Source organism: Nycticebus coucang, chromosome 20 (assembly GCF_027406575.1).
Source record: "Nycticebus coucang isolate mNycCou1 chromosome 20, mNycCou1.pri, whole genome shotgun sequence".
Taxonomy (NCBI): Eukaryota; Metazoa; Chordata; class Mammalia; order Primates; family Lorisidae; genus Nycticebus; species Nycticebus coucang.
In genome coordinates this window covers 21,418,993-21,431,784 of record NC_069799.1, presented here as the reverse complement: position 1 = coordinate 21,431,784, position 12,792 = coordinate 21,418,993, and the positions used below count along the sequence as shown (strand labels likewise).

The 12,792-nt window shown below is 38.5% G+C and overlaps 1 protein-coding gene across 4 annotated transcripts in view; it reads left to right on the top strand.

Annotated features, from left to right (window-relative positions):
- LOC128572765 (zinc finger protein 724-like) overlaps positions 1–10,967 on the top strand; it is an 86,121-nt gene extending 75,154 nt beyond the window's left edge. For all 4 annotated transcript variants that reach the window (XM_053572843.1, XM_053572845.1, XM_053572842.1 and 1 more), the window contains one exon: positions 4,213–10,967. In XM_053572843.1, the coding sequence (XP_053428818.1) occupies positions 4,213–6,194 (1,982 nt within the window). In that variant the 3' untranslated portion in view covers positions 6,195–10,967. The remainder of the gene's footprint in view (positions 1–4,212) is intronic.
- Positions 10,968–12,792: the final 1,825 nt, after the last annotated feature.

The following is a 12,792-nucleotide window of genomic DNA, read 5'->3' as shown; positions in this document are numbered from 1 at the left end:
GTTGTGGCGAATTTCCTCAATGTTTGTATATCCGTAAATGATTTGATTTCTCCATTTATTTTTAAGCTTAGCATAGGAGGGTACAGAATTCTGGGCTGGAAATTGTTCTGTTTAAGTAGATTAAAGGTAGATGACCATTGTCTTCTTGCTTGGAAAGTTTCATTAGAGAAGTCTGCGGTCACTCTGATGGATTTGCCCCTGTAGGTCAACTGGCGCTTACTTCTGGCAGCTTGCAGCATCTTTTCTTTTGTCTTGACTTTGGATAGGTTCATCACAATGTGTCTTGGAGAAGCTGGGTTAGAGTTGAGGCGACCTGGGGTCCGATATCCCTCTGAAAGCAGTGTGTCAGAATCTTTGGTGATATTTGGGAAATTTTCTTTTGTAATATTCTCTATTATGGCTTCCATTCCTCTAGGACATTCTTCTTCCCCTTCTGGGATTCCTATAACTCGTATGTTGGAACGCTTCATAAAGTCCCATAATTCTGACAGTGAACGTTCTGCTTTCTTTCTCTTCTCTTCTGCCTCTTTTATTATCTGAGTTATCTCAAGAACTTTGTCTTCTACCTCTGAAATTTTTTCTTCTGCATGGTCTAACCTGTTGCTGATACTTTCCATTGCATCTTTAAGTTCCCTAATTGACAGTTTTAGTTCCTTCAGCTCTGCTATATCCTTTCTATATTCTTCATCTCATTAAACACTTATTTAATTCTGTTTTTGGATTTCCTTTTGGTTATTTTCCACTTTATGAGCCGTTTCCTTCATTGTTTCCATCATTTCTTTCATTGTTTTCATCATGTGTATTCTAAATTCTTTTTCTGTCATTCCTAACATTTCTTTATAGGTTGAATCCTTTGCAGCAGCTACCTCATGGTCCCTTGGCAGGTTTGTTCTGGAGTGGTTCTTCATGTGGCCTGGAGTTTTCTGCTGATTCTTCCTCAAGAGTGATTTCTTTTATCTGTTTCCTTGCCCTAATTTTCCTTTCCCTTCCTCTTGCTCTTTAAGTTCTCATGCCTGTGGACTAAGGTTTCGATGAGTCCTTTTGGTATAGGACTAGAAGGATGAAAACATTGAAGAGCAAGAAAGGGATGAAATAAAAGAGGAACGATTGAAAAGAAAAAAAAATTAGAGAAAGGAGAGGGAGTGGGTAAAATGGAATATTGACAAAAAGAAGAGAGGCACAGAAAGAGGGAGACAGAGCAATATAGGTGTACAGTAGGGTACTTTGACACAACCTTAAAAAAATCCAACCTTCTTGGAACCTAGTTGGGTGGTTCCCTTGAGGTCAGCAGCTCTTTGCTAACCTGATCAGACATAGTACCCCATGTCCACCAAGTAGAGAGGAAAGACAAAAATGGTATAAGTCAAACCAAAACAATGAAAGAGACAACTTTACGGGATAAAAGTGGATGAAAAAGCAAATAATAGCGGTAGAAACACTAAGAAAAATGAAGTTCTAGTTATTGAAGAAGGCCGCAATTGGAAACTATAATTAAACTAGAGAAATTGAGAAAGAAAAAAATCTGTACGGAAAAGGTTGAAATTGAAAAACAAAACATCATCAAATAAACAGAAAAACAACAAAAAAAAAACCACAACCAAAAACAAAGCAATATATATATATATATATGTTGTTGAATATTGTCTGGGCAACACGTGGTCTTCTGGGTTATGAGATGTTAATCACAGTGCTTATACGACTGGAGGCTGCTAGTTTCTTAAACCCCAATGGTTAGACACCCTAAATCTCTTTTCAGCCCTCTTAAAAGCACTTTGAACTTGTAAACTTGCTGAGCAGAAGATTTCCCAGGAAAAGTGCTTGTCACTGGAAGCACTGCTGAAGTAGGTATCCACTTGCCCAGTGTGCCAAAATCGGTCTCACTCTCCCCATGAAGGTTAGGGCTGTAAGGCAGCTCAGACCCCTCCATTAGGCTACTCAGTCACTAGGTTGACAGCTCTCACCTGATTCTTGCTCTGCGACCCTGAGGGCGGAGCTTGCCAGGGCAGATCACTCACAATGGCTCCCTGTGGCCCACAGCCAAACACTGTTAGCTGCGTCTGTGTCAGAAGCGGGGCCATAGACAATGGCCAAAGTTCTCTGTAATCCTGCTCAGGCTCTCCCCAAGGCAGTTCAACTGAGTGCCAAGTCCAAACAGTTCACAGGTAAGGCCTTTCAGGTTTGCAGTCTTGCTGCTACTGTACTTACAGTTGCTGGTAGGTTTAGACCAATTGAACACATGCAACCACTTGCCGGTTTTCCACTGTTTTAATCCTCCTCTTGGGGTCCAGAAGTCTCTTGCTGACCCCCTGTATCCTCACAGGGATGATTATAGGTAGATCCCACCAGCCAGAGATACCTGGAGTCCTATCTCCAAAGACTCACGGTGCCCAGATGCAAGGAAGCTGTTACTCGGCCACCATCTTGCTCTCTCCTCCTATTTTCTTTTTTTTTAAATTTATTGTATGGGATTCATTGAGGTACAAGAAACCAGGTTAAACTGATTTCATTTGTCAGATAAAGACCCTCCTACAATTGTGTCTTGTCCCCAAAAGGTGTGGCACACATCAAGACCCCACCCCCTTGCTCCTTCTCTGTCTGCGGTCTTCCTTTCCCCACCCTTCCCTCTTTTTTTCTCTGTAGATTCTCCCCTTTCCCCATGCCTAGCATGTCATTTATTGTCATTAATTCTCCTCATATTAAAATTGAGTACATAGAATTCATGTTTCTCCATTCTTGTAATGCTTTACTAAGAATAATGTGTTCCATTTTCCATCCAGGTTAATACAAAGGACGTAAAGTCTCCATCATTTTTAATGGCTGAATAATATTTCATAGTGTCCATATACCACAGCTTGTTAATCCATTATTGAGTTAGTGAGCATTAGGCTGTTGCCATATTTTGTGCCTGGCTATTTTTTGTTCTAGTTGTCATTGGTGTTTAGCTGGCCCAGGCTGGGTTCAAACCCGACACTCTCCGTGTGTGTGGCTGGCACCACCGTGCCATGGGCACCAAGTCACATAAGGCACCTTTCACAAAATCCATGATGCGGCTTTACCTTAGAGGACTCTGACACAAATTGTACTAAAGACTTGAGGCAGTTCAGTACACATTCTGGAAATGTTTAGCCTGTGGAATTGTGTGGCTATTTTCTAGCTGAAGCATTTTCTCCATGTTTCCTCCTAAGAGCTTGTAATCATTTGTTAGACCTGAATCTGTCCTATTGTCTTGGAGTCTCTCTGGTGCTGTAGCAATATTTTAACTTTGGTTTAAGCTTCCCCGGTCAGTTTTATAAAAACTGCACCATTCTTTGGCAACTCCTGTGGCTCAAAGGAGTAAGGTGGTGGCCCCATATGCTGGAGGTGGGCGGGTTCAAACCCAGCCCTGGCCAAAAACAGAAAAAAAAAAAAAAACACCACCACCAACAAAAAACCCCCAAACTGCACCATTCCCTTTAGCACTCTCCCTCTTGGAAGACATAACCTATCTTTAGAAAAGCCCTGAAAAGCCAGTAGAGTTAATGTGGGTCTCTATTTTTCTTTTGAGGAAAAAGTTTACTTTCATATGGAACATGCTGTTTTCAGATGGGGGAATGTCTGTGGTCTATACGTAGAACAAACTTTTCTTCCCATATTTTGCAACTTTTGTCATGATAATTTTTTTCTTATTTGATTTTATATAGTAATATGTTTTTGAGACAGAGTGTCTTTCACCACGGATAGAGTGCTGTTGTATTATAGTCAACAGCAACTTCAACCTCCTGGGCTCAGGAGATACTGTTGCCTGAGCATCGTGAGTTGATGGGCCTGCAGGTGTCTGCCACTTGCTCCACTAATTTTTTCTATTTTTGGTATAAACAGGGTTTCACTCTGGCTCACACTGCTCTAAAATACCTATGTTGAAACAATCCACACTCTCATTCTCCCAGAGTGCTAGGTTTATAAACATAAACCACTGCACCTGGCCTGTATATACCTCTTCACATTGTGCTCACATGGTGGGCTAAAAGTTCTCACTTTGTTTTTATAATCGCTAAAATGCAATCTATATTTCTTACTTATATGTATCTCAGAAATTATTATGGCACTTGTGCTGTTCTATGCCATCTTATTACTGTGCTGGGCATAATTTTATAGACAAAATTTGTAATGTATATTTTATTCAATTGTGATGAAACTCAATGGCATAATTTTGTATTTTTAATTTTCTTTCAGTCATATTTAATCATTCTACGCAGAGCAATTTGCAAGTTCTGGACATGAATATGTTATTACCAGAGATAATCCAAAGAAGATACAAAAATGATACCCGTGAAAATTTAAACTCAATAAAAGACTGGGATAGGGTGTGTAAGTATAAGCAGCAGAAAGTATGTTACAATGGACTAGATGAATGTTTAACAGCTATGCATGGTAAAATCTACCAATGGAGTAAATGTTTCAAAGTTTTCAGAAAATTATCAAATGTAAATAGACATCAGATGATATATATCGGGGAAATAACATTTGAGTGTAAAAAATATAGGAAAGCCTTAAATCTATGCTCAAACTTTGATAAACGTAAGATAACCCATTTTGTGGAAAAGCAGTGTAAATGTAAAGAATGTTGCAAAGTCTTTACATCTTGCTCAAGACTGTCTAAGCACAGGGAAATTCATACTGCAATGAAAATCTCCCATTGTGAGAATGATGACAAGTGTCTTAGCCACAGCTCAAGATATTCTAACTGTGAGACAATTTATAATGTAGAGAAACCTTACACATGTAAAGAATGTGGCAAAACCAACAATTACTCAATCCTTTCTGTACATCAAACAACTGATTCTGGAGAAAAATCCTACAAATGTGAAAAATGTGGAAAAGCCTTTAACAATTCCTCAACTCGTTCTGTACATAAAAGAATTCATTCTGGAGAGAAACCCTATAAATGTGTAGAATGTGGAAAAACTTTTAACCAGTACTCAACCCTTTCTGTACATAAAAGAATTCATTCTGGGGAGAAACCCTACAAATGTGAAGAATGTGGAAAAGCCTTTAAACATTCCTCAACCCTTTCTGTACATCAAAGAATTCATTCCGGAGAGAAACCCTACAAATGTCAAGAATGTGGCAAAGCCTTTAACCAGTACTCACACCTTTCTGTACATAAAAGAATTCATTCTGGAGAGAAACCCTACAAATGTGAAGAATGTGGAAAAGCCTTTAAAGATTCCTCAACTCTTTCTGTACATAAAAGAATTCATTCTGGAGAGAAACCCTACAAATGTCAAGAATGTGGCAAAGCCTTTAACCAGTACTCATACCTTTCTGTACATAAAAGAATTCATTCTGGAGAGAAACCCTACAAATGTGAAGAATGTGGTAAAGCCTTTAACCGGTACTCACACTTTTCTGTACATAAAAGTATTCATTCTGGAGAGAAAACCTACAAATGTGAAGAATGTGGAAAAGCCTTTAACCGGTACTCAACCCTTTCTGTACATAAAAGAATTCATTCTGGAGAGAAACCCTACAAATGTCAAGAATGTGGCAAAGCCTTTAAAGATTCCTCAAACCTTTCTGTACATAAAAGAATTCATTCTGGAGAGAAACCCTACAAATGTCAAGAATGTGGCAAAGCCTTTAAAGATTCCTCAACCCTTTCTGTACATAAAAGAATTCATTCTGGAGAGAAACCCTACAAATGTGAACAATGTGGAAAAGCCTTTAACCGGTACTCACACCTTTCTGTACATAAAAAAATTCATTCTGGAGAGAAACCCTACAAATGTGAAGAATGTGGAAAAGCCTTTAACCAGTACTCATACATTTCTGTACATAAGAGAATTCATTCTGGAAAGAAACCCTGCAAATGTGAAGAATGTGGAAAAGCCTTTAACCGGTACTCAACCCTTTCTGTACACAAAAGAATTCATTCTGGGGAGAAACCCTACAAATGTGAAGAATGTGGCAAAGCCTTTAAAAATTCCTCATACCTCTCTGTACATAAAAGAATTCATTCTGGAGAGAAACCGTACAAATGTCAAGAATGTGGCAAAGCGTTTAACGATTCCTCAAACCTTTCTGTACATAAAAGAATTCATTCTAGAGAGAAACTCTACAAATGTGAAGAATGTGGCAAAGCCTTTAAACAGTACTCACACCTTTCTGTACATAAAAAAATTCATTCTGGAGAGAAACATTACAAATATGAATAGTTTGACCCCCTTTAACTCTGGGTCAAACCAGGCTGTGTATTAAAAAAACATGTGATAGCATGGAAACTCTAGAAATATGAAGAATATGGCAGTACCTTACTTGGTGTTCATAACTTACTAAGCTTATAAGAATTTACACGGGGAAGGGGGGCGGTGCCTGTGGCTCACTCGGTAAGGTGCCGGCCCCATATATGGAGAGTGGCGGGTTCAAACCCGGCCCCGCCAAAACTGCAACCAAAAAATAGCTGGGCGTTGTGGTGGGCGCCTGTAGTCCCAGCTACTCGGGAGGCTGAGGCAAGAGAATCGCTTAAGCCCAGGAGTTGGAGGTTGCTGTGAGCTGTGTGAGGCCACGGCACTCTACTGAGGGCCATGAAGAGAGACTCTGTCTCTACAAAAAAAAAAAAAAGAATTTACACTGGAGAGAAATCCTACAACTGTGAGTGGTGTGGCGATGCACTTAACCAGAGCTCAAACTTTACTACACGTAAGAAAATTCATATTGGAGAGAAATCTTACAAATGAGAATAAATGGCTAAGGTTTTAACTGATTCTTAGCCCTTAGTAAAAATAAGAGAAATCATGTCGGAGAAAAAAATTACAATATGAAGGTGTGTGGAAGCTTTATGCCAGTAATCATAGTTTTCTATACACAGTAGAATTCATGTTGAACAGAAAGGTTGTGAATGTGAAGAATGTGACAAGTGTTTAACTTCTGCTCAAACGATTCTCTATGAAATTTATGACGGAAAACCCCTACAACTGTGAAGACAGTGTCGAATCTTATAAACAGTATTCACACATTTCAGTACATAACAAAATTCATAGAGATATTCTACATATGTGAAGAATATGACAATGTCTTTAAATACTTCTCATACTTTTCTAATCATAATTCATACGGAAGAAATACTCTACAAATGTCAATGATGTCTTAAAGTTGTGCTTATCCTGTTCACTAGGGCTAAAAAGAGATAGGGGCAGTTGATTCTAGGGCATCCTTTGTCCATAATAAGTAGGAACAAAGTTACCAGAGGGGGCTGCCAGGAAAGAAATGAATTTCAGGAAGGCTTTAAAAAACTGAACTGATGTTTGCTTTACAAAACTGTCTCTCAGAGGTAGAGAGGTCCCGGTGTGGAGATATGGCCAAGGCCACAAAAAGGGGTTTTTGCAGCATCCATACAAGTAAGGTGACAGTAGCCACAAGGGACCCATTTTCATAAACACAGTAAAATTTTCACCACTTTTATCACAGTTTACAAATACTATGACAATTTATGGAAATTGCTTTCCAGAGATAAAAATGGGAGGACTCTCCATTCAGGAATTTTTCCCCCTTTCTACTAAAAATAGTAAATATATTACCCCCCTCCCCCCACCACTTAATGTAGATTTGGAAAATTGTCATGAACGGGAAAAATCTCACTAACCCAGGGTGTTCTCCACTTGATAAGGTAGATGTCTTCCTTCTGTGGAGTGTACTGTGCTTTAATAAACTTTGACATTTTGCTCACTTGTATCTACTTGTTCTGCTCATTTGTTCCACTGTCTTGTTACCAGCAACTATGCCTTGTCACCTGGAACCAAAAACCAGAGAACAGACACTTGACATCTGTTCCCCATATGTGACATTTTAGTGCCAAAATCTTGGAGGAAAGTGTACATTTTCATCAAGATAAGGTAATGTATTATTAGACATTCTGAATTCACGCTGCCTGATGCACATTACTTATTATACTTACAGCTCTCACTCTCTTTGCTTTCCAGGTAATGTAGCTCTTTACCTACCCCTGCTTCATTTCCCTTTTTTTTTTTTTTCCCATTTCCACAATGCACATCATCCTCCAGTTGGGCCTAATATTCAAAAGCATAAAAAGGGACCTCTGGCTCCACAAGCAGAACATTAAAGTAGGTTTTTAAGGTCTTGATACGGAGAATTGGGATGAAGAGACAGCAAGAGAAAACCAGGCCAGCATCAGTCCCCAAGAGCAGTAGGAATCTTTTGAAATGGTTGCTACCACTAGGGAAGAAGGTTGTCAGGAACAGAGTTACTCTAGGGTCAGGCAAGAAGCTACCAGGCCAGAGCCCTTCCCTACCATGACTATGGGTTCCTGGAGTCAGGAATGGCTCAGGAAGCAGCCTCTGCTGGGCCCATCCCCTCACTACTAGAGAGATGCCCTGGAAGTGACATTTCCCTCTCCTGGAGATGGAGGATCACACTCACCTTCCAGACACTGTGAAATTCCTGAACCAGCTCTGACTCTGGAACTCTTTTAGTTTGGTGGACACGCTCCAGCTTCAGAACAAGGTTCACTTCAGATGGCGGGAAGGCTGGTTGTTGGGTAGCTGTCTCTGTCACAACAAACAAACTGATGTTCATAGTGTTAGAGCCACCCCACTGTTCTCCCCAAATATTCAGGGCCTCTGTTTCGCTCTCTTATATCTTTCTTAAAAATGGAAGGTAAAATACAATCCTACAGGGTACTCTAAAGTCCCTCTGCTCCCTGGTTGATGATGCCTTGTTTATTTTTTTTAGTGCTTTCCAGCTGGTCTACCCCATCGTTTGATGAAGTCTGAACTTTAAGCTAGAGACCTAAATCCTGTAAAACCACGCTCCCAGGCCTTTAAATAGAAAAGACTTAAATGGAATCGCATTTCCATTCAAAATAGGAAAAAAACTTAAAGTAAGAAGGAACCAGTATGTAGAAGAAACTCATAAATATGAAGAAACATGGGTGGCAAGTGACACTAAAAGGAAAGAGAATGATTTTGTGTAGGACAACACCTGATAACAATATTTCTCCTAAAATAAGTGATGATTTAAGAAGAAAATATTGTTTTTTGTTTTTTTTTTTGAGACAGTCTGAACCTATCACCCTGTGTAGAGTGCTGTGACATCACTGCTCACTGCAATCTTAAATTTTTGGGCTTGAGCAATTCTCTTGCCTCAGCCTCCCAAGTAGCTGGGACTAAGGCGCCCATCACAACATCCAGAATTTTTTTGGTTATAGTTGTTGTTTGGTGGGCCCGGGTAGGATCCAAACCTGCCAGCTCCGGTGTATGTGGCTGGTGCCTTAGCCGCTTGACCTACAGGTGCTGACCCAAGAAGAAAATATTCTGACAAACATAGGGCTTCAGCACGTCAAAAATGGTCTATGTAATAACATATGTAAAGGTAAATTTATAAAAAATTTTGTATGTGAACAGGTTGGCCTAACTGAAAAGCAAATTGCCAAGTAAGTGTTAGTTTTGTTTAGAGAATTTGTTTAAAATCTCATCAGATTACTGTGTATTTGCTGAAAGCGACAAACATCAATTATTCAGCATCAATCTGCCACAATAGTGTTAAATCTGCTGCTCTGTATTTTCTTCTGCCTGCCTGAAGCCATATTTCCTTAGGTATGGGTTTTGAGATCACTACTCAAGGTTATGAGTTACTCCTTTGAAAATGAAGCAAAGGAGATCAGGAGCCAACTTTATCCTTTAAAACACTAGCCTCTTTTTCTTACTGCCTGACATATTCACTCCTTCCTCTGTGTCTTTAATTCACTCCACACACATCCTGGCTTTTTGTTGCTAAGATAAGATGACAGACTATGTATCTGTGACTGCTGCCACCCTTGAATAACATATTTTTTCTTTCACAAGAAATGGCCAAACTGGACCATTTCTGGTTGTGGTACAAACTGGAGACTACCTGCTCTCCTTGTTGTCCTTTATGAGTTGTGACTTTCTCAATCAAGTAAAGTGTTTCAAATGGATATTTCCCCTGCTGGATCAGTGGTGTCTCTTTTATAAACCTGTGGCCTTCATGTGCTCTTGGCTTAAAGCTCTAGTTAGCCACCCCTTAATTGGAGGCAAATGGTCTGTTTTAAACCTCCTCACAAACTCCCTGAAAAGATCCAGGAAGACACCCCAGATTTCTCTCAGCCTGAATCAACTGGCCGCTCTTCTACTGTGGTTAGTAGTAAAACTCGGGGAGGACAGGGAGGTCATGTGACCAAGAGGACTTCATGAGGTAAAGGCTAAAAAGAGGTACCCAGGCAGAGGTAAGTCTGAAACTCAGGAATTGAGGGTTGAAAGCGGGTGCATGCTTGTTAAGAGATGTCACCTGCCACTGAAATCTGACCTTGGGACTCTGAGTGAGAGAATGCAGATCTCAGCCCACTCTGTCAACCTGAGATTGGCACAACATTATCCACATGTAATACTTGGTCCGTGACAATGATGCCTTTACGGGCAACCAGCACTTTGGTACAAAGTCTCTAGGGAAGCCCAGCGCAAGGGATAGTATACCCTCTCTTTACCTATGGAAAGCTGTGGGCCAAGGCTTTCTAATAAATACTGGGGCTACATATTCATTGCTCAATTCTTCACTCTGCCCTCTGACTAAACAATCTGGTTCTGTATTAGGAGTGACAGGACAGCTGGAACACAAATTCTTTCTTCAACATCTTACATGCTAGATTGGAGAAAAAGAGTTGATTCATCAGTTCCTTCCAATGCCTGATTTCCTTGTCTATTGTTGGGGAGAGACTTATTGTCTAAATTAAATACTCAGGATTACTGACTCTTTAGAAAACAATAGCCTTCCCATGAAGGTACTCCATGAACACACCTGGTAGGTGTTACTCTAGTGTCTGGAAAATGAGGACAAATGGCCAGAAGAAATCAACATCCAGGTAAACTTCTCTATCTGGGAAGAGCTTCCCCCTTGGAAACCTCAGGACCACCACATTAGAGATTCACTTAATACCAAAAATGTTTGCACCTTCTGAAACAGGAAGGATTAGTAGACAGCCGCTTTGATTGACAAATTTATGAGATACGGCTTTCACAATTTGGTGCTTTGGAATAACATGCTACAAATACAGATGAAAGTCAATCTGTTACCCAAATAGTAAATGGTAACAACACTTTTCAATCTTTTTTTGCTTAAAGTTAATGTCTTTAATTTATAATGTGCCTTATATACATTGTTTTGAAATTATTTTGTGAATTATTATATTACAGCTAAGTTAGTCATACAGTACCACAAAGACAAACATGACATTTTAATTACTGTGTATTTCCAAACTGAGCTGACTAAAAAAGCTTCTTTTTGCACAGCCTATGGGGCCAAAAAGTATTTTTTGTTCCCAATTCTTTCTTGGAAAATAAAAAAACAAGTAGAAATACATAACTCCAAAACATCAATTAACACATTCAGAAAATATCATTTGATTTTCTACTCATAGGGTCAAACACAAAAACTTTAACTGTTGCCAGAATAGACAATTTTTACTAAAGGTTTACTATTCAGTGCTGAAACCACTGTCTGTATAAGATTTGTAGGGCAAGCAGAGATTATTATATTTACATGAGCAAATTTCTAATATCTAATTCTGATTTCTAATGTCTGGTTAGGGTGAATGGGTAGTCGTTAGAAAAAACTGTAGGTGATACTATTTAAAATACATTTATAATAATTTGGTTTATAATATGTATGTTTTAGATATAATGAATATACCTAAGCATACACATATAAATGACCTTTCTAAATAAAAGTAATCAACTAAACCTAAAATTTAATTATAGGGTTATAGGTTAATTTATAATTTAATTATATAGTTATAGGTTAACTGAAGACTCCATGCTGAACCTCAGAGTCAAAGCATTCTATAGTGGACATACTCTTATTTGACAATGTGAGTGTTGCTTTCTTGGCATTGTGGTTGTTATTAGTGTTTGATATTTTGATGCGGCAATCATCTGATTTCTTTTCTGAATGTATTTATTTTTGTTCATTCTTCGTGAGGTATTTGTTTTTGGTCTTTGTCTTGAACATTGTTATTGTCGTTGAATTTTAAGGCTTTTTTGTTTTATAAAGGCAAAGGGTAGAAACCTAATAAACACATGTATATGTAAAAGGGGGGGGGAGTAAGTCACAGAAGACTAACTCATTCATTCAGCAAATATTTACTGGAGTTTTACCCTGAACAAGATTATCTGCTGAGTATTTTGGAATAACAGTAAAAATCAGTTTTGAACCCTATACTCTAAAATTGTGTGATCTGATATAAAACATATAGTTCAAAATAAGCTTTTTAAAGTGATGTCATCTTTACTGGGCCAATATTTACATTAAAGCAATGATGGAAAATACAAAAAATAAAATAAAATTTAATTATGTATCTGTGTTAATTTGAAGATTCCTCATTATTTTTTATTTTTATTAGTTCTCTAATTAACCTTCATGACAAGATTCCAACTATGAAGACATTGTGTTCTTTCCTGAGGCTACAGTCTTCTATTTGTAAAATTCTCCAAATCCATTTTCCAAGTATTAAAGTACAAAATCAAGGATTAAGTTTCAAGATATTTGTTTCCTTCAGTTCACAAGGAACTCCAGACTATACACTTAATGACTTAGGTGTACAGTAAGAATAAAGATGCAATAAAATATTTCTAGTAATAAACACTTTAATTTCGTGTGGTATACCACACAGGTTTAATTACAGGAATTGTAATTTATGATATAACTTATGACTAAAAGACTGTGGCATATTCACCTGCTTCTCATTGCCATTATTGTGTTATTTACAAATCATCTGTTTAATGA